The 20,602-nt window shown below is 43.4% G+C and overlaps 1 protein-coding gene across 1 annotated transcript; it reads right to left on the minus strand.

The window, feature by feature from the left end:
* Positions 1–5,608: 5,608 nt before the first annotated feature.
* Positions 5,609–19,591, minus strand: LOC135284214 (myosin-1B-like). The gene is made up of 38 exons (XM_064395615.1): positions 19,388–19,591; positions 19,157–19,300; positions 18,909–19,065; positions 18,298–18,325; positions 18,085–18,199; positions 17,913–18,005; positions 17,751–17,814; positions 17,570–17,668; positions 17,362–17,465; positions 17,134–17,272; positions 16,669–16,787; positions 16,430–16,579; positions 15,918–16,088; positions 15,373–15,679; positions 15,098–15,180; positions 14,596–14,683; positions 14,385–14,502; positions 13,574–13,697; positions 13,354–13,490; positions 12,995–13,250; positions 11,997–12,239; positions 11,714–11,890; positions 11,483–11,628; positions 11,305–11,395; positions 10,827–11,216; positions 10,585–10,711; positions 10,230–10,348; positions 9,790–9,986; positions 9,243–9,426; positions 8,991–9,156; positions 8,695–8,819; positions 8,200–8,508; positions 7,855–8,058; positions 7,071–7,196; positions 6,806–6,976; positions 6,610–6,714; positions 6,372–6,467; positions 5,609–5,881 (listed from the first exon to the last, which is right to left on the minus strand). Exons 1-38 carry the CDS (start codon positions 19,589–19,591, stop codon positions 5,729–5,731), a joined length of 5,829 nt encoding a protein of 1,942 aa, XP_064251685.1. The 3' UTR covers positions 5,609–5,728.
* Between the last annotated feature and the right edge of the window lie 1,011 nt (positions 19,592–20,602).

Genomic DNA, 20,602 nt, shown 5'->3' on the forward strand with positions numbered 1-20,602 from the left:
TTATAACTCAAATGAGACCATTCCACAAAATAATCACAGAAGGTTGAAAAATTGTGCCAGATTTTCACCAGCAAATTTAACACTGCTTATATTATCTCATGTTTTCTTACAAGATTCCTAACAGGAATAATAGTAACTATTGCTAGGAAGAATAAGTTTGCTATATTATATATCTTAGTATATACTATGTCCATATATATATTATGTTATTATATATTATAGAATATTAGTTTATATTTGTAAATTATACCTATATTGTAAATTGTGCTATTTTATAGACACTGGATGCTTTTCTCACAGTATATCCTTATTATACTATCAAAAACTATAATATATAGTAGGTTAGTATACATTAATATATGTATGTAATGTGTCAGTAGATTGACTTTTAAAAATATTAAACTATTTTCTTTTGATAGTTTTGTTTGACATTTCCTGAAATTAATGCTATGCTAACCCTCTTTCACTGATTTAAAGCATGCTGGTTATATTCCTTACAGGATTGCTTGTTGACATTTTATAATTTTGAGGGATGTATTCTAGTGATAATATTTGACAAAATTAATATAAATTACTATAGAAAGTAAACACAAAAAGTTTCTTTTCCTTAGTATAAATATTTAAAACTTAATTTAGATGCAGTTCCATCTCTCTTTTTCCAGTTATCCAAATAGGTATTATCCTTTGTTCAGTTCCTTATGATTACAAATATTTGCTTATATAATTTTGTCACAATTAGGCAATATTTTCAGAAGCAAAAACAAGCTATAAGGAAGCTCAGACTGAAGTGTATGTTTTTAGCACTTCAATGTTTTGATACACAAAATTCTAACCACATTCCTCAAGCTTCCATGTGAAAAAAGAACATATTAACATTATTTAAATATATATTTCTTTTTCTGTTGCTTCACAGTTGGTGCCAGTGACCCTTGATATTTGAGATAAATGCAAAAAACCCACCCCAAATAATTGGAAAGTACTTTCTGATGCATTTTTTGGGGTTTTTTCCCCCCCTCAGGACAGGTTCTCCAGGATCTGGTATCTACTGGAGATCCCTGGGGAGAGTGTAGGAAATGCTGCAGTGATCAGTACTTTAGAGATCACACTCTTGAAGAATCTTGTGACAAAAATAACATCAATCCAGCCCAATTCTCATACATATTTCTACAACGGATGCAAATATAATGACTACCAGGATTTCCAGCATACCTGCATAAAAGCCCTGCTTTACAGCAACTCTACCTGTCCCTAAAAAGTGAATAAATCAAGATCTTACCTTTTGTGAGACAAAGACTTGCAGATTGGAAGACGAACAGTATTAAGAAACAGAATTAGAAACTTTCTTCTTACTGCTACACCCCAGACAATATTTATAGACTGAAAACAAATGGATGGTTGGAAAGCAGACTGAAAATCCCAGCTGACACTGGCAGACCCTCATTGAACGAATGTGAGCATCCATAGGAATGCACTGGAACTTGTGGAATGCAGAGCCAGTTTCCCTTCATTCCCAGCCTCCCTAGTCCCAAGCCATGAAACTCTTACCTTAGAAATTTCTGAGAAAGGACAAGACACACAGATCCCGGGGTACTTTTATAGGATCTGATCTGCATATGTAGCCACCACCTCCTCTTTCTTAGGTCAAAACATTTCTGGCAATCTTAACTCCTAACAGAATTGAGATTCATATTAGAAGTGAATGGATATAATTAGACATAACAGGTCTGTGAATCAATGTCCTATAAATAATTTGACAAGAAAGCATGAGAAGGGGGGGAAGTGGGAGGGTGTGCTAAAGGAGATGAAAGGGGCTTCATTGGTTCTGTAATCCATCAGATGCTGACTCGCACAGAAAAAGTGAAGTGTAAGAGCCAGTGCGTCTCGTAGGAAACATGTAGGGATGGAGAGAAGTCACAAGCTCCTGTCTGCTGCAAGCACTCAGAGTCCTCAGTGTGGAAAAGCAGGAGGGGTCCTACTGAGAGGCAATGATACTGCTGGAAGAAGAAAATTCCAGTGCGGGAGGAAGCATCTGAAAAGGAGCAGAAGTTGCAGAAGTGAGAATCAGGAGATGATAAGAATGGCCAAGGACTAGAATGGAGCAAAGCCAAAGCAAGTAAAGCAGGGGAAGAATAAGTCTAAATGTAGTAATAAGGAAGGATATGTGGATAAAGAAGAGGAAGTCCCTGGAGGTGTTTAAGAAAAGACTGGATGTGGCGCTCAATGCCATGGTTTAGTTGATAAGGTGGTGTTAGGTCAGGTTGGACTCGATGATCTCAAAGGTCTTTTCCAACCTAGTTGATTCTGTGATTCTGTGAAGTAAATAGAGATGTTATTCCAGTGGACTAATCAAGTCACCATGGACAAAAGAAGCAATAAAAGAGCAGAACAAGTTTAGCCTAAAGATAAAAGCTTCAAAGCCTGAGGTCATCCTGAGTTAAGTCCCAGACTCTTCAAAGCCTGAGTTAAGTCCCAGACAAAAGGCACAGGAATCAAATTCTTGTTTTTGGAGCTGAAGGTTTTTAAAGATCATATGAACAGCACTATGGAAGTATTGTACTGAACTTGGGACATTTATACCATTGGAATCAGGAGAGATAGCTTCTGTCTCAACACAGGGTAGTCATTCAGCATTACTTTTACAAGATAAGGGTGCTAAGAAAGATTTAATAAATTTACATCCTCTAGAGTCACTCATACCCTATGCTGCTCTGGAAGATAGGAAACTATTCTTAGAGAGATCTGAACCTCATGATAGTTTGTGTAAAAAGCCAAATTACTGTTCTCATCTCTGGGATTTTCCTTGCCCAGATTAAGGAGGGGAAATGCTCTATGTTCACAAGGACCAGAGTGGTGAAAAGAGCAGTAGAACCATTCACTTTACTGAGAAGCAATTTCCTCCCCATGCAACAGATCTGGATTTGTTCAGGGGTTGTGGGGTTTGGTTTTGGGTTGTTTTGGGTTTTTTTTCAGTGTGGTGGTTTTGGCTGGTTGGTTTGCTAGGATTTTTTGTTTGTGTTTTTGTTTCTTTCTTTTCATGTATTAGTCTTCACTTTCCAAACCACAGTCCCTACCAAAAACAAGGAAATCTGAAGTGAGTCACATCTCAGAAGCTTCACCTGTCCCACAGAATATTGCCTCCACAATTACTGTACCAGTTGTGCTCCTGTCTCTCTTAGCATCTCCTACTCAGAGGTCTGGATAAGAAAGTGAGGTAATTCCTTCCTCCTCTTCTCTCAGCTGTCTGCGTCTCTGTGATGGCACTGTAATCCTGGGTGTGGGAAGGAGATTGGCAGACATAAGTTTCATGTTTGGAGTAAATTGCTTGAATAGGCCTGGCTTTTGCAATAAACAGATTCCTTTTGCACCTGCCTGGAGGGTCCATATTGCTCTGCATAGTTACAGCTCAAGGCCTTGGTGGAGGTTTCCTATTTCTCTTGTTGTGCCCAACCATGTCTTGCTCCCACTATTCCCCTCCCTGCCTGCCACAGCTCCCTTCCCATGCCCAGAAGGAGCTGGATGTAGGTAAGCAGCCACATGAGGAAATACAAATGCATTAGCATTAGCAGAACAAAGTTCTCCCTCTTGTGCTTTGTTGGCAGAGGCCCCCTTTGGTTACTGCAGCTCCTGAAGCTGGCTCCAGGAGCATTTCCACCTGTATTGTGGCCTCGTGTTGTGGGGCTCCACCTCCAGCCAGGATCCGTCCACACAAAGGTTCTGACACAGCAAAAAAACCCGTGGATGGAGGAGAAATGCAACGTGCTAGAAGAGCAGAAAAGAGCTTTTTGCTGCTCAGCTCAAGTGAAGTTCCCTCGTTCGCCCTGCCACCCTCTCTGAAATGCAGTGGGTACAAAAACAGAGTGTTAATGGAGGTCTCTGATGAGCCCTCAGAAGAGCAGGGCACCTAGAAGCACACTGACATGTCCTGTGGTGGGCCATGCAGCTGGGCTGTGTTTGACATCACCAGAGTCACAGGGAAGACAGGTCCTGCTCACACAGAAAGTACAGCAAGGGCCCAAAGAGTTCAGGGGAGCACCAAAAATCCCAGAGATGCTCAGCTGTGATGGATCCTATAATTTCTACAATGGATGGAGTAGCGTCCCTTCCCAGCTCCAGCTGTCATCTGCTGCTCAAATGTTATTTTCATATTTAATTAGGAATGTTTATAATATTAAAGCAGTGTTTTTACTGCACTTGTAGACTGGCTGAAGGATTGGAAAGGATATCCAAAAGGGACATATGAAGGTCAGCTCGGGACTGACAGTTCTGGTGGGATGCCCAAAGATGTTTAGGACTTGCTTTAAATAAACAGCAAGTTAGAGAGAGCTGCTAAAGCTTGACACAAAATACCAATCATGTCAGTATCCCACTCTGTGTCTGGCAAAAACAAGTTTATCAGCAGCAGGAGAACCTATCCAGCTTTGCTTCTAATTTACCAGGCCCTTAGACACATTTAATGTGCTCCCAAACCATCTAATTTACTTACCCATCTGTAAAGTGTGATCAGTATTTAGATACATTTTCCAACCAAAGTGCTTTACCTGGTATTTCCAATCAACATATAAATGTTGACTGTCTAGTTCAGCTTAATGCAAAATACAATATTATGGGCGAATAATCAGTTCTTAGGAAAATGAGCAATATGTTGAGAATGACAATAAACAGACAGAACAGTTAGGTTGTGGACAGAGCAGAAGGGTTGAATCTAGAAAGGCAGTGGAGGGTTTCGCTGAAGTGATGAATAGAGTCCTCAGTCTTAGCTATTCTTTCTTCCACAATCTTTTAAATGTGGGTTCTTCTCACTCATCCTACATGTGAATGTGTGGGGGGATAGAATATAAAAAAATAAAGATAGTGCATAAAGTAATCTTACCCCTAAGGAGTTGCAGCTGGACCAATTAACAAAGATTAGGAACAAGCCTGACTTTAACAGGCCAGAACTGTAACCAATAAGAAGAGTGCTATAAAAGAGTGGGTTGGCTGGTTGAGAAGGAACTGGAGTTGGTTGGCTACTTGGTGAGGAACTGGACCCATGAGAAAACACCGAGAAGGCATGAAACTTTTGTGATAAAGAGATAACAGTATGGAACTTCTGCGATGTTATGACAACATGAATGGGTATAATTGTGTGCTATACATGAAATAGAATTACTTCAGAGAAAGGGAGTGGGGTTATCTCTTGGTGCTACTTCCTCCCCATGTTGGTGTGTATGCTTGTCACAACTTGGAATGAAATTTGAGTTTCCTGTACTCTTAATCTTAACCAAAATTTGTCAATTAATAAAAAATATATATATATCTCATTATATATACATATGTGTGTGTGTGTGTATGCTAAATGCTTCAGGACCTTTTACTCCTATTATTTTCTTTTTCCTAAGAAGATGAAAATCACTTGGAAGAGTGTAACCCTAGTCCATCAAAGAAATGCATACTTATCATTGCAAGAGGAATAATAAATCAATATAATTATTACCATTCTTCATGCATTTTAAAAATGCAAATGTAAAAATGCTTTGCTATTTGATATACTTTTAAACGTGAAGATGAACTGCGTACATGTACTTCAAAAGTAATGAATACTAGAATAAATAAAACATCATAGTCGCTGTTCATATGCAAGGGTCTCTACTGTCTTTATTACCTAGACATAAATGATAATTACTGAAGAAAGCAACACAGAGGTCTACATTTTATGCAGCCCTCAGGTCACTTTTTAGTCTTGGGAGCCTCATTCCTCTTCTTCTATCTTCTTATGAATCTCACGGCTCTTGGCTCGGAGCTTGTTGACCTGTGACTCTGCAATGTCAGCGCGCTCCTCGGCTTCCTCCAGCTCGTGCTGGATCTTGCGGAACTTGGAGAGGTTGACGTTGGACAGCTCCTCCTGTGAGAGCAGAGGGAGTTGGGAAAAAAACAGGCAGGGTGTGTTTATTACCAGAAAACTGGGCAAACAAAAATTCAAATGCCACAGCTGGGCTAGCAGAGCAGATACAAAACCAAGATGAGAAGCTACTCAGGGTGTTGTGTGTGTCAGAAGAGAAAAGAATACTGGGATGTCAATAAGACATTATATACAGCATGGGCTAGGCAGAGTTCATGTCATAGTCCTGAATATACAGGCTGACAGCTCCTTCTGACTTCGAGGGCAAGGTATAAGCAAAGATATAGAGTGGGAAATGAGCAAAACACATAGGGTTGGGAAGTATATTTCATCACAAACTAAGAAAGTCTTATTCTACATTCCCCATTGTATCAAAATATCATCATGTTGCACCGAAACAGACGAGGTTTCAAAAAGCTGTACAGAGGAAAACGTAAATGCAGAATTCCACCTCCACCAGAAGAAAGTCTGGTTTGGAGAAACTGGTACTTACAGCCTCCTCAGCTTGTCTCTTGTAGGATTTCACTTTCATTTGCAGCTTGTCCACCAGATCCTGCAGCCTCAGGACATTCTTCCTGTCTTCCTCAGACTAAAGCAGTTGGTAAACAGAATAGGCAGTCAATTATTGGTTCTGCATCACGTGAGATTAACAATTGCCCTTGGGGATGGTGTGGGTAAAATGTGACTCGCTGTGAGAAAGCCCTGGGAGAGCAGGAGAGCTCCTGCCTTACCTGGTAGGTGAGTTCCTTCACCCTGCGCTCGTACTTGCGCACGCCCTTCACGGCTTCAGCGCTGCGCTTCTGCTCAGCATCAACCTCCCCTTCCAGCTCCCGCACCTGCAAGGACAAGCCCATCCCTGCAGCTGCCCTGACAATGGCTCTCCAAGGAGAGACACGCTCACTCAGGCACAGCCCCAGCCCTACACACCCTGGCCTCCAGCTTCTGGATCTGCTTCTTGCCTCCCTTCAGTGCCAGCTGCTCGGCCTCTTCCAGACGGTGCTGCAGGTCCTTCACTGTCTGGTCCAGGTTCTTCTTCATCCTCTCCAGGTGGGCACTGGTGTCCTGCTCTTTCTTCAGCTCCTCTGCCATCATGGCTGCCTGATCAGAGCAAAGGGTCAAAGCCATTTTGTGCCTGGAGATATTTTGGGGAGAGTACATTGATTGTCAGCAATGCCAGGAGTGTCCAACTCACATCAGTGATGGCCTTCTTGGCCTTCTCCTCAGCATTGCGAGCTTCCTGGATGGTATCCTCCATTTCACCCTGGATTTGAGCAATGTCCGTCTCCAGCTTCTTCTTGGTGTTGATCAGGCTGGTGTTCTGTTGAAGAGCATGAACGTGATGGTTTTTTGGAAGGCTTACGGTGTGATATCAAGTACAGCATAAGTGTTTTTTAAATATAGATTGTGCCATCAGGTCACATTGGATTGTAAGAGAACTACTGTTGTAGCTATTAATTTCTCAGGTATGATGTGCTTTGGTATTTCATGAGCATCCTCTATGAAGTTTTTTCTCAAAGACAACAAAGAAGGAATCTATACTGAAAAATAAAAAAATGCTTTCCTTACCATTTTCACTCTACCAACCACAAAATTTTGAGATGGTTCTACAGAATACTTGTAGTGACATTGTTAAATTACATTAATGAAAGAGTTAGTGCGGTCCTATTTTCTTCATGGTAAACCTACCTTTACCTTTAAAGTCTCAAATGGAAATGTGAAGCTGTTGAACTCCAGTAAAAGAGTAAGAACCTCACAAACTTCTCTGCACTTGCTAAGGTATCTATACTGTAGTCTACTGGAATTCATACTCTATCTACATCTGAAATGGAAGTCTTAATATTATCTATCACCTATTACTTCTTATTTACTGTGAAAGCCCTGGCATTTAACCAAACACTGATACAGCTCTGCCAGTCTTAAGTTCATTTACACATATGCAACAATAGTATAAATCCTAACTATGTTTATTAACTGACCTGGCTATGGAGGAGCTGAACTCTCTCACTTGCATCCAGGAGCTCCTGCTCAGCCACTTTTCTCGACCGCTCCGTCTGCTCCAGGGCTGCCCGAAGCTCCTCAACTTCAGCCTGCAGCAGGTTTGCTCTGCGCTCCACCATGGCCACCTGCTCCTTCAGGTCATCCTGTGCTCTGACAGCATCATCCAAGTGCAGCTGAGTGTCCTGGAAAGAGAGATGCGACAGATTGGGAGGTGTGTGTTTTCTGTTTTTGCATTTCCTATTTTCCCGTCAACTTAGAACTGAAAGAGTTGTGACAGAGGAAAAACATTTATCTGTGTTAAAAATCAGAGCATTGTGCCATACCTTGAGCACAGCCTGAGTGTTTCTCAGGTTCTTCTGTGCCTCTGCAGCCTGGCGGTTGGCATGGCTCAGCTGGATCTCCATTTCATTCAGGTCTCCCTCCATCTTCTTCTTCAGCCTCAGGGCTTCATTCCTGCTCCTGATCTCAGCATCCAGGGTGCTCTGCATGGAGTCCACAACTCGCAGGTGGTTTCTCTTCATCTGATCAATCTCCTCATCCTTCTCTGCTATCTTCCTGTCAATCTCAGACTTCACTTGATTGAGCTCAAGCTGCAGGCGCAGGATCTTCCCCTCCTCATGTTCCAGGGAGGCCTGCACAAGTGGACACAAACATTGACAACATCAAAAAAAGTTCTTCTTACATTCTAGGGAATTGTAAAATATTTCATGAGATCTCAGCTGTCTGCACTCCCCAGCCAGAAGAGAGGACAACCCAGGCCTTTTCAGCCCTATTTTCGCATTTATTTACAGCAGACACCAGTGATTATGGTGATGTACCTCAGCTTCCTCCAGGGAGGCTTGCAGTTCCGATTTCTCCTGCTCAACCTGCTTCTTCACTTTCTCCAGCTCATGAATTGCCTTTCCTCCCTCCGCAATCTGCTCCGTGAGGTCGGAAATCTCCTCTGTGGGAACAAAGATCAATGGCATGGTCAGGCACAGAACAGAATGGGAAGGGCCCTGTCCCACCAAGGTGACAGGCATCTCTGCAGACGTGCAGGCACACACCCATGAACAATGGTGGTAATGGCTGATAGTGAGAAAGGCCAGGGAGGAGCAGAGGCCCAGGGACTTACGCTGCAAGTTCTTGTTCTCCCGCTTCATTGTTTCCAGGTGGTCCAAGGACTCCTCATAGGCATTCTTCATCTTGAACAGCTCCGTGCTGAGAGAGCGCGACTCCTTCTGCGAGGCCTCCAGCTCAGCCTGCGTTTCCTCATACTTCTGCTTCCATTCTGCCAGGATCTGAAGAGAAACAGGGTGTGACTAGGGCTCTGGCCATCACGGAGCCATGCTCTGGCCAGGGGTGCTGGTGCTGGAGGCCAAAAGACCTTGTCAAAGTTCTTCTGCTTCTTATCCAGAGCAGCACAGGCAGCATTGGATCTCTCCACATCAATCATCAGGTCCTCCACTTCATTCTGCAGCCTCTGCTTTGTCTTTTCCAGGGAGGCACATTTGGCATTGACAGCCTCAACATGTTCCTCTGCATCCTGCAGGCGCTGGGCCAGCTTCTTCCTGGAAAACAGTAATCATAAGTAAGACTGTGGCATGATGCAGCATGTTTTTCACAGGAGTAAACTTAGCCTCTTTGTACTGTGTGATCCACATTCACAGAGAGGTGTAAGACTTCTCCCAGACAGCCACTCTATTTCCATGTCTGAATTCTAGAGCAATCCTGCAGCAGGTCCCTTTCTGCTGGCCTCTCTCTGCTATTCTGGACCTTTCGGCTTTTCCCCAGTGCATCCCTGCTTTCTGTCATATTTTGTCTCTTTGTAACCCCATCCAAAGGAGAACAATGACTTCTTCTTGACAATGTCACAGTGGGCTCCCCAAATTTCCATTCTTAATCTGCCAGCGTTCTCCACATTTTCCACGTACTTGGCCTCCTCGAGCTCCTCCGTGCGCTGAATCGCGTCTGTCTCATATTTGGTTCTCCACTGGGCCACTTCACCGTTGGCCTTGGACAGGGCTCGCTGCAGCTCCCCCTTGGCCTCCTGCTCCTCCTCATATTGTTCCCGGAGCAAGTCACAGTCGTGGCGAGCGGACTGCAGGGCGTGGGCCAGGGCATTCTTGGCCTTGGTAGAAAAATAAAAAACAGTGGGAAAATGAAGGGAAATATCCTGGCAAATCTCCTTAATGAGAAGGTCTTAGAAAGACCTCTGATGGGAAGGATGTGTAAATTTGCAAGGAATTAATGAATGGACTGCAGGGCAAGAGAAGCAGTGCCCCGTGGGAAAACTTGTACTCCAATATCTAAGTGGTTATTTTTGTCCCTTTCATCTTGTTGATTTAATACATTTAGGAAAATGTCTTCTCACCTTTATCTCTTCCTCTAAATGCCTCTTGAGTTCCTCAATCTGTTGGGTGAAAGCCTGTTTGCCTCTTGACAGCTGAGAAACCAAAGCATCCTTCTCTTCCACCTGACGTGAATATTCACCTGAGAAAATGTGCAGATACGCAACAGTTTTAACGCCATTTACGGTGACACTGCAAATATTTGGAAATGTAAAACCAGATGGTTTTCAGTTCCTGCCAAAACTTATGATCCCATTTCAAGTATTTCACAGTAGATGTGACACAAAGTGTGTCGAAAAGACCACATGCCCTGAAGTGTAATTTCTGCAATAACTCCGAGACACTATTGATCTGCACATGTAGATGTGGGTGTCTCACCTGACTCTGTCTGCAGACGAGCTCTTTGAGCATTGAGGTCATTGATCATGCGCTGGTGTTCTTCTTCCTTCGACTTAATCTCACTCAGCTGATCTTCCAGTGTGCGGCACATCTTCTCCAGGTTGGCCTGTGTTTCAGCATATGGAAAGGGATGCGTTAACCATCCACAATCTAAAGAAGCCGGGAAGCAACGATTGTGTTGGATTCCACTGGGTGAATGAACCAATAAAATAATTGTGTACCTTGGCTTTGGAAACTGACTCCATGTTACTGGCCAAGTCATCAATCTCCATCTTCAGCTCACTTTTCTCCTTCTCCAGCTTCTGCTTCACGCGTTGCAGGTTGTCGATCTGCTCGCCCAGCTCAGCTGTGCTGTCCGCGTGCTTCTTGCGCAGGGCGGCAGCCGTGGCTTCGTGCTGCAGCGTGGCCTCTTCCAGGTCACGGCGCATCTTCTGGAATTCTGCCTCACGCTTCTTGTTCATATCAATCTGAGCTGCTGTGGCCCCTCCTGCTTCCTCCAGGCGCTCGCTGATCTCCTCCAGCTCCCTGGACAGGTCAGCGCGATGCTTCTCTGCTTTAGCGCGAGAGGTTCGCTCTGCCTCAATTTCCTCCTCCAGCTCCTCAATGCGGGCCTGCAGAACAGCAGGGACCCTTGACAGCCGTGTCCTCCTCCTGCCTGAGCTGAGCCTGAGCAAGGCAGGGGAAGGAACAGACACTTGCCTGCAGCTCCTTGATCTTCTTCTGAAGTTGCATGCCCAGAGCCTGTTCATCCTCAGTTTTGCTCTGGATCTGGCTGATTTCAAAGTCTTTCCTTTGGAACAAGTGAACCATGTTAGAGCTCAAAGAAAAGAGAAAAGTGCTGCAGCCCAGCACTCAGGTGCCCCAGAGCCACACTTACTTCTTCAGTTTCTCATCCAGCTGCTGCTTATCATTCTCCAAATCCATGATGCTGTCCTGGGCCAGCTTCAGGTCTCCTTCCAGTTTCCTCTTGGCTCTCTCCAGGTCCATGCGCAGTTTCTTCTCTTGCTCCAGGGACCCTTCCAGCTGAACACAACAAGACCATCAGGCCTCTGCCAGCCAGGTCAGGCTCCATACCTGTTCCGTTCCTGCTCTATGTCTGTGTGCTTACATCATCCACTTGCTGTTCCAGCTTGGTCTTGGCTTTGGTCAGAGTATTGACTTTGTCTTCCTCTGCCTGCAGGTCATCCAGGGTCTGCTGATGTGCCTCTTGGAGGGCTTTCTTCTCTTTTGTCAGCTTGGCAATGGTCTCGTCCAGGGCTGCCATCTCCTCAGTCAGGTTTTTCACCTTTGAGAAGAAGGGAGCAAATATATATAAAGGAAGCAGATAGAGAAGTCCTGTAATAGCGCACAGCCCATTTCCAGGAGTACAAGTGGCAGGTTCTACCTCATACCTTGTTTTCAGTGGCATGTTTTTCCTTCTCCACCTTGGCCAGTGTTAGCTCAAGGTCATCAATATCTTTCTTCAGCTCTGAACATTCATCCTCCAGTTTCCTCTTCTTGGCTGTCAGTTCAGCATTAATTTCTTCTTCATCCTCAGCCCTTTCAGTCACCTCTTTAATTTTGGCTTCCAGTTGTATTTTGGTTTTGATGAGTTGGTCACACCTTTCCTCAGCATCAGCCAAAGCATCTGCTTCCTATTAGAGAAACATAGATTTGTTTCCTAATCACAACTGTTTGCAAAGATTCTGAATAGAGAAATTTACTTTTTCTGAAAGTTAAGTACTGTATATAAATGGGTAGAGATTTTTTTTTCTTTATATTTTTATAAGCTTTTCTTGGCAAGACTGACTTTGAATAAAAATTTTTTTGAGTGAGATAAGTTGATATATAGATTAGGTGTAATCAGAGTTTTTAATTTGAACCTAGCTTCATTTTGAATCTCTGTGGCAAACATCTAAAGACACAAGGTAATGTTTAAATATTAACCAATCCCATGATCTCCCAATGGACTTAGGCGGTACATATAGGTTGTGACAGAATGCAGAGGGTTTTTATGTCCTCCTGGAAAAGTGGTTTTAGAAAGACAGGTGACATAACACGTATCATATAGAATGGCATAGATGTCTTTGGGCAACTGACTGATATCAGAGTAATTTGTTGGATGAATTGCTCCACAGACTCTGTTTACTGTAAATTCTAAATCTCCAGTGACTCCATTGGGTGTTATATTATGAGCCTGGTGAAACAGACCTATGGGCATACATGGTTCAAGAGTCATTCCCAAGCTAGAACCTCCTATTATAATGGTGACACTGAGTGTTCTGAATTCTACCTTCCATTATAGATATTAAAATATTTTCACAGACAATTTATTGTCTGAGAAGTTATGTGAGTTATGAGAGTTATGTGCCATAAGGGTACCTAGAAGAAATATAAAAATTATACTTACAGATTGCACTTGGAGCTGCAGGTCATTTTTCTCCTGCATTAGAGAGGCCATTTTCTCCTCCAGCTCCTTCCGCTTTGCCTCAGACTTTGCAAGCTCTTCCTTGGTTTTCTCAAACTCTCCCTTCATGTTGGCCATCTCCTTCTCAGACTCTGCACTCTTCAGCAAGGGCTTGATCTTGAAGAACAGCTTCATCCATGGCCAGTGTTTGACATTCATGAATGAACGGACGTTGTACTGGATGCAGAAGATGGATTCCCTGAGGCATAATTAAAAAGTACAATGATTATTCTCAGTCTGATGAGTATCAACTCTTCCCCCCAAGCAGAGTGACTCTTTAACTGAAGAAGAGGAAGGTGTACCTGCGCTCCACCATTCTCTGGTACTCCACCCTCATCAGGAAGCCCCTGCACCTGGCCTGGGTGCGGGTGATGAGCTGTGCCAGCTTCTCATCCCTCATCTCTTCCAGGAGTCCCAGCAGCCCAGCTTTGAAGAACACCTTAAGAGAGGCAATGTTGCAGCACATCACTGTCAGGTAGAGAGAGCAAAGCCCAGGCAGGCAGTGAATGGAGGGGTTGGTACCTTGGTGTGTCCAAATTTGTACTGGGTGTGGTCCACATCGATTGACCCAAGGAGCTTCTCAGAAGCCTTCTTGCTATCGATGAACTGTCCCTCAGGGATGGCACTGGCATTAAGCACCTTGTATCTGTGGAATTGGAGGAAATAGGAGGAAGACAATGTCCAGTCATAAGAATGTTCTGTTCACTGAAACCAAGAGCAGTGTTTGCAGCAGAACCATGCTGAGGAAGTTGGAATTTCATCTCTTGTTTAGAGATACCCTTCTGATGAACTCTTAACTCAGTAACAAAATTTAAGGAAAATTTCCAGTCTTTAGGGGCCCAGCCACAATGAAGAAGACATTGATTTCCAGTGAGTTCAATCCATATCCTTTTAGTAAAACTGTGCTGTGAAAAATTGCTTGAGAGGAGCATTGCCACTTTGATACCCTCTGTACTGGAGATAAACCTCTTCCTCTGAAATTTGCAGCTGATGCAATGGCCAAGGAACTCATGGTTTGTAATTTTTACTTGAGAACCTGCTACTACCAATCGCAAACTGCATTTATTAATCTTGTAATCACTGGTTTCTGCAGCTCTACTGTGCTTCCAAGCTCAGATGTCCCTGCAGTCAGCAAGGACACCTGACACTCTTCATTTCTCAACCATTTTTCTTTTCCTAGCCATATATGTTACTTTTGGAATACACCTCAACATTTCTTTTTCTTCTCGTTATAGCCAGAAAGAGCTAGTGTTAAAAAATATCCCCAAATGATAAAATAGTTAGCAGGAAAGTCATCAGGAAAGACAGAATGGAAATCAGAAAGGAAACTGACCTCTGTTTGAAATCAGCATAGAGAATTCTGCTGGGGAACCCTTTCCTGCAGATCCTGATCCCTTCCAGCACGCCGTTACAGCGCAGCTGGTGCAGCACCAGCTCGTGCTCCATGGCACCTAAGCAATAAGGCAATTATTTAATAATTCATCATAAAACATAGAGAATAATGGCTGCATCGACCGTTTCTTATTTCTGCTTGGGGTTCTTACCAGGTGTTTTAGACTCATTGGGGATGATGCAGCGCACAAAATGGGGGTGAGTGCTCCGCAGGTTGGTCATCAGCTTGTTGAGATTCTCCTGTGGTTTCATGAATAAAGGTTTTTAATTAACAAATAGTACATCCTCAGTTACACTTTCAGATATGAGAAAAATCTTGTAAAATCATTAACATATTTGTAATTCCCATCTGTAGACATTTTAAATGTGAATTTTCTTTTGTCGTTCACTCTTGAGCAGGAGAAAGTCACAAAACTTTGCAATGTGTTTTAACTAGATGGGGGATGTATCTATATGTTCGTCAGCTGGCCTCAACTGACTTGCTGTCAGCTCATTTATGAATTACCAAACAATTATTCTTGATACATAAAAACATTAACAGCTGCAGTTAAATGACCTTATCGCAGCTAGACTGAGGTTTTATGATCTTCAACTCAAAACAAACCAAAAAAATCAAACCAGGAAATAAGTAGAAAGAATGAATTTGGTACTCACCCTGAAAAGTGCTGAGACAGTCTGGAAAGAAGAACCCTTCTTCTTGCCTCCCTTCTTGCCACCACCACCACCACCGCTAGCCTCTGAAGAACGCCAAAAAAAAAAGAGAGAAAAAAATGATAGTTTTACAACTTGTAAAGATCAAGTCTTTTCATATATAGCAGTCATATTAAGAATGAAACATGGAAAAGAAAAAGAGCTGATATTCATGGCTCAGGTAGAGCCAGAATAAACATGTTAAATAAACATGGAAATTTGAATTTCAGAGAACTGACCTGCCTCTCCTCCAGCAGAGGCAAAGAGTAAAGCAAGTGTCTTCAGGGATGACTTCTGATACAACCCCACAACAGTTTCATTCAGAGGGTCCTTGTTCTTGTCAAGCCACCCAGTGATGTTGTAGTCCACTGTGCCAGCATAGTGCACCAGGGAGAAGTGGGCCTCAGCCTTGCCTTTGCCAGGCTTGGGCTTCTGGAAGTTGTTGGACTTGCCCAGGTGCTGGTCATAGAGCTTGTTCTTGAAAGAGGTGTCAGTTGCCTTGGGGAACATGCACTCCTCTTCCAGGATGGAGAAAATGCCCATGGGCTGGAAGCACAAGGAATGAGGGAGGACAAGGTGCAAAGGCAGAAAGACTCAGAGATGAAATAACTTCCTGAGTGAGACAATATTACTGCTCTCAGGGACTGTTCTGCTCAGCAAATCATAAAACAATACAAACGGATGTATCTGCAGTATATCTACCATTTCAAGCTGCATTAAAAAAATATATATATAAAATGAATGCATTTCTGAAAATACCTGACATTGTGAATTACAGAAATACCTTCTCAATGAGCTCAATGCAGGCAGCCAGGTCCATCCCAAAGTCAATGAACTCCCATTCAATCCCCTCCTTCTTGTACTCCTCCTGCTCCAGCACGAACATGTGGTGGTTGAAGAACTGTTGCAGTTTCTCATTGGTGAAGTTGATGCACAGCTGCTCCAGGCTGTTGAACTGCACAATTGCAAATGGAGATTATTATGAATGTGAATTAAGAAAGTTAGGGGTAAAGAACAGTGTTGCCTATTTGTAACAACAATGGATTATCTGTAAGTGCTCCATCTTATTTGATCCAGAAGTTTGGAATTTCTGTCAGTGTTTGTCAATATGAACTTTATCCACATATTTATGACTCTAGAAGCTTAGATAATTTTAATAACTCAGATTTTGCCAGCTTTGATATCTACTAGACTGTGTTAATTTGGTTACAGGAGAATCCACAACACTATATCCAACATTAACAAATGTTGATTTCAAATCATGTGCCAGCATGCTAATAAACCTCTGCTCCTTACATCAAAGATCTCAAAGCCAGCAATGTCCAGGACACCAATGAAGTACTGCCTGGGCTGCTTCGTGTCCAGCTGTTGGTTGATACGAACAACCATCCACAGGAACATTTTTTCAAACACTGCCTTTGCCAGGGCACCCACTGAATTGTATACCTGAAATGTAAAACAGAAAGTGTAGTTACCATGCAGGACAAAAGAGAAAGTCCAAAGAACCTATCCTTAAAACAGGGGGTTGATGTTACCTGTTGCACAGTTTGGCCCTTGGTGACGTATTCATTCCCCACCTTGACTCGGGGGTAGCAGAGGGCCTTGAGCAGGTCTGCTGAGTTCAGACCCATCAGGTAGGCAGCCTTGTCAGCAACTAAACATCAAAACAATCAGTTGTTAAGGTAGACATCACTGTTCCTTTAAAACATATATAAAAGGGCAGTTCCAGTAAAAAACCAAATTATTAGTATAGATTAAAAAGGGATAGATAATAACTGCAGAGCTCCTTGGGAGACACTGCACCTTACAATCTTCATTATTCAAAATAATCTGATTTGAGTTCCTCTAGAGAAGTTCTCTGGCTAGGACCCACTGCTTTTCTACAGTATTGGCACTGGGGAAATGCACAGGCTGAGTCAATCATTCTGACCGTCAGTTGGTGCCTTCAGCTCAGTGAGTGCTCACTATCTCCCATGCTCTGGGATAGGTTGTGCTGGTACCTTCGGTGCCATCAGGCTCTGCCTGCTCCTCTCGTTGTTTCTGCTTGAACTTCAGGTTCCCGTAGTGCATGACAGCCCCTGTCAGCTTGTAGATGGCTGTTTTCTCATCAGCACTGAAGCCCAGGATGTCAATGGCACTCTGACAAAAGAGTTGTTAAGGTGAGTACCCCAGCTGTTAAAGGTCAGAGAAATGAAACTTCACGTGAGAAAGCTTCTGCTACTACTCACGTCGGTGGCCATCAGCTCTTCCTGGTCGTTAATGCTGGGAACTGTGATCTCACCTTGACTCACATACAGGTAGTCATAGGGGTTGGTGGTGATCAGTAACATTTCTGAAAGAAGGACAAAACAGAGCCAGGTCAAATGCAATCAACATAGAAAGAAATTCAAAGTTTTTCCATGACTTCTACATGGAGGACTTAGTGATGTTTCCTACCAATTAGCTCTGGCTTTTTGTTGGACATGATCTGATAAAAGATGTGGTAGCTCCTTTCCGCCTTGAGCTGGAAAGTGACTCTGGACTTCTCCAGCAGATCTGGCAAGGAGGGTAGGCACAGTCAAGCACAAGAAGTGGGGAAGACTGCAGGGAAGAGGGATCAGGCAGAAGGGTGTCTTACATGTTTCAATGTCAGCAGAAGCCAATTTGCCTGTGGCACCAAAATGGATTCTGATGAATTTACCCTGAAAGCAGCAGGAAAGTCAATTGACACTTATTTTACCCATCAGCACAGCAAGAATATTCAAATTGGTATTGACAGTTGTGATAAGTAAGGACTCACAAAGCGTGAGGAGTTGTCGTTCCTCACGGTCTTGGCATTTCCAAAGGCCTCCAGCAGTGGGTTGGCACTGATGATTTGATCCTCAAGTGTCCCCTAGAACAGATATCTTCTTGTCATGATCTAGTTCATCAAGAAATTGAGTTGTTGCAGGTTTCTAGCCCTGGCACCTCACCTGCATTTTGCCTGAGGTCTGCTCCTCCTTTTTCTTGTCTCCGCTGGCTGCAATTGTTGCAAAGTACTGGATGACACGCTTGGTGTTCACAGTCTTCCCGGCCCCGGATTCTCCGCTACCAAAGCCAAGAGAGAAGCAGAGGGTGCGTGGTCAGGCAGGAGGTGCCCTGGCAGCGGGCAGCCCCGCAGGGACCCGCGCAGGGGGTGTACGTACGTGATCAGGATGGACTGGTTCTCCCGATCTGCGAACAAGGCAGAAACAAGTAGACTTTGTAAATGAAGAACTTAAAAATACTGAAAATTAATTTAAGTAATGACAAGAAAAACACCTGCATTATTTTCATTTATTTACTCTTAAGTCTTTTTTTTCCACTTCAGTTCCTTGCAAAGCAGTTTGCAATTGCACTCTTTCCTTGAAAGATATTCAGAGATGTCCCTCCAAATATCATAGGGAAGGCCCATGGCATTTTTAAAGATCCCTTCCAACCCAAAACGTTCTGTTATTCTACAATGCTTTGCCATGGGCACTGAAAACCATTGAAGAGCTATATTCTGCTTCTCTGTACCACTCTACACTTTTTTCCTTCTCCTGTATATAGTAAATTGTTTTAACTTTCTGCTACACAGACTACTTTTACAGAACTGGAGAAAGAGAGATTAAAGGCCCATGACAAAGGAATCCTGATCATGGGTAACACTTTGGAACTCAATAGCACAGAGAAAGAAAGGAATGAAAAAGGCAGAAGCAAAATTAGCCATATAATCCTATTTAATTTTTCATGACAGGTTTTATTGAGACTCCTCTCAATGAGGAGAGCCACTCACCAGTCAGCATGAACTGATAGGCGTTGTCAGAGATGGAGAAGATGTGTGGAGGGGCCTCCTGGCGCTTCTTGCCTCGGTAGGCCAACACCACCTCGGGGTTGTACACCGGCAGCCACTTGTAGGGGTTGACAGTGACACAGAAGAGACCCGAGTAGGTCTGCAAGGAAGGGACACAGCACCTTGGCTTCCCCTGAGCCTGGCCCAGCAGCTCCTGAGGCTGCCCAGAGGAAGCTGCTGCTGCCACTTACGTAGATCATCCAGGCTGCGTAACGCTCTTTGAGGTTGTACAGCACAGCGGGTTCGTGCAGGTGGGTCATCATGGCCATGTCCTCGATTTTGTCATACTTGGGAGGGTTCATGGAGAAGATTTGATCTTCTTTCACGGTCAGGGTCTGTCAGAGGGAAGGAAGGTACATGCATGTCAACTAATAGCCAGCATGGGTATGTACTGCTGTTTCTAAATTTTGCATTTTACCCACCTCTCCCCCTTCAGTCTTGACAGTGACTTTGCCTGATTCCCTGCTTGTGATAGTGCTCTTCACATAGGACTCCTTTGCATGTACCACAAAGACAGATGACTTGGCATCAAAAGGTTTGTTCTGGGCCTCAATTCTCTCCTTCTCTGACTTTCGGAGGTAAGGAGCAGCCTCCCCAAAGATGGCCATCTCAGCGTCCGAAGACATGGCTCTGGTTTATTGCGTGCAGCAAGGCACGGTGCTGAAATGGAGAGGCAGTTCTGAGTGAAGAGGGAAATTTCTTTATAGTAGCTACCTTAGGCTTGGTAGTGTTCCGCTGTGCCTGTTATTACAGTCTTCTTTTCTGCTTTACCTGCTTTTGACCCTAGATGTGTTTCAGTTTATTTTAATCTTAAAGAAGATGGGTGTGTTTGATTGAGGTCAAAAGTTTTTTTCCCTTTTCCCAGTTTAATGTTTCAGTTCATTAGATCTCACTGTGTTTTAGGAGGCTATGCAGAAAAGTTGATTGGCAGATTCAGTGGTAAAGATGCAGCAGAAATACCCAGCAGAAGCAGAAGAGATACCAAGAGAAGTCATCTTATCAAAATTATGAAAGCCCACTTATATTCTTTCTCTCACTCCCATTTCAGCCCATGTAATTTGTGCCAATTATATAGATGGAGTGTCATCAGGGAACAGATGTGGAGTAAGCAGAAGCAGAGGTCAGAGTTGTCTATGCAAATGTTTTTCCTCTGTAGAGAAATCAGAGGGTTTTTTTCTCCAGTTGTTCTGCCTTTTCCTGTTCAAGCTCACCCTTTAATATTAACTTGTATAGAAAAACGAAAACTTCTCAATAAAAAGCATTTGGAGGGATTTGACAAAATCTTAACTATGCATGTGCTCTTCATTCATATTTTCTTTCCTGGGTTTCTGTTTACAGTCAATCTCCTTTTAAGAGTTCTGTGTGTAAGTAGTCAATTATTTCCCAGCAGGTTCCAAACAAATGCGTCCAACACAGTTATAAAAGGAAACTTGCTCTTTTAGACAGCACAGCTCAGGTAGAATTGCATTGCTTTAGCATGCACAGATGTAGAGGGTTATGGAAAGTGGCCTTAGAAATGCATTAAAAAAGCAAACCTGGAGTCTGTTCCTATGGAGTAAGTAAATCAGTCTTACCTCTTGCGTCACCAATTGACTCTAAGCCTGGAAGCTGGCCAATACTGAAAAAGAGAAGTGACA

This window comes from Passer domesticus, chromosome 20, assembly GCF_036417665.1.
Source record: "Passer domesticus isolate bPasDom1 chromosome 20, bPasDom1.hap1, whole genome shotgun sequence".
Classification (NCBI taxonomy): Eukaryota; Metazoa; Chordata; class Aves; order Passeriformes; family Passeridae; genus Passer; species Passer domesticus.

Excerpts from the sequence above, each read along its gene's own strand:
- LOC135284214 (XM_064395615.1), bottom strand. The coding sequence starts at position 19,591 with ATGTCTTCGGACGCTGAGATGGCCATCTTTGGGGAGGCTGCTCCTTAC. Across the intron at positions 15,680-15,917 it reads GCATTGAGCTCATTGAGAAG|CCCATGGGCATTTTCTCCAT; the intron begins GTATTTCTGTAA and ends TTGTGCTTCCAG. Across the intron at positions 12,240-12,994 it reads TGCAGCTCCAAGTGCAATCT|GAAGCAGATGCTTTGGCTGA; the intron begins GTAAGTATAATT and ends TTTCTCTAATAG.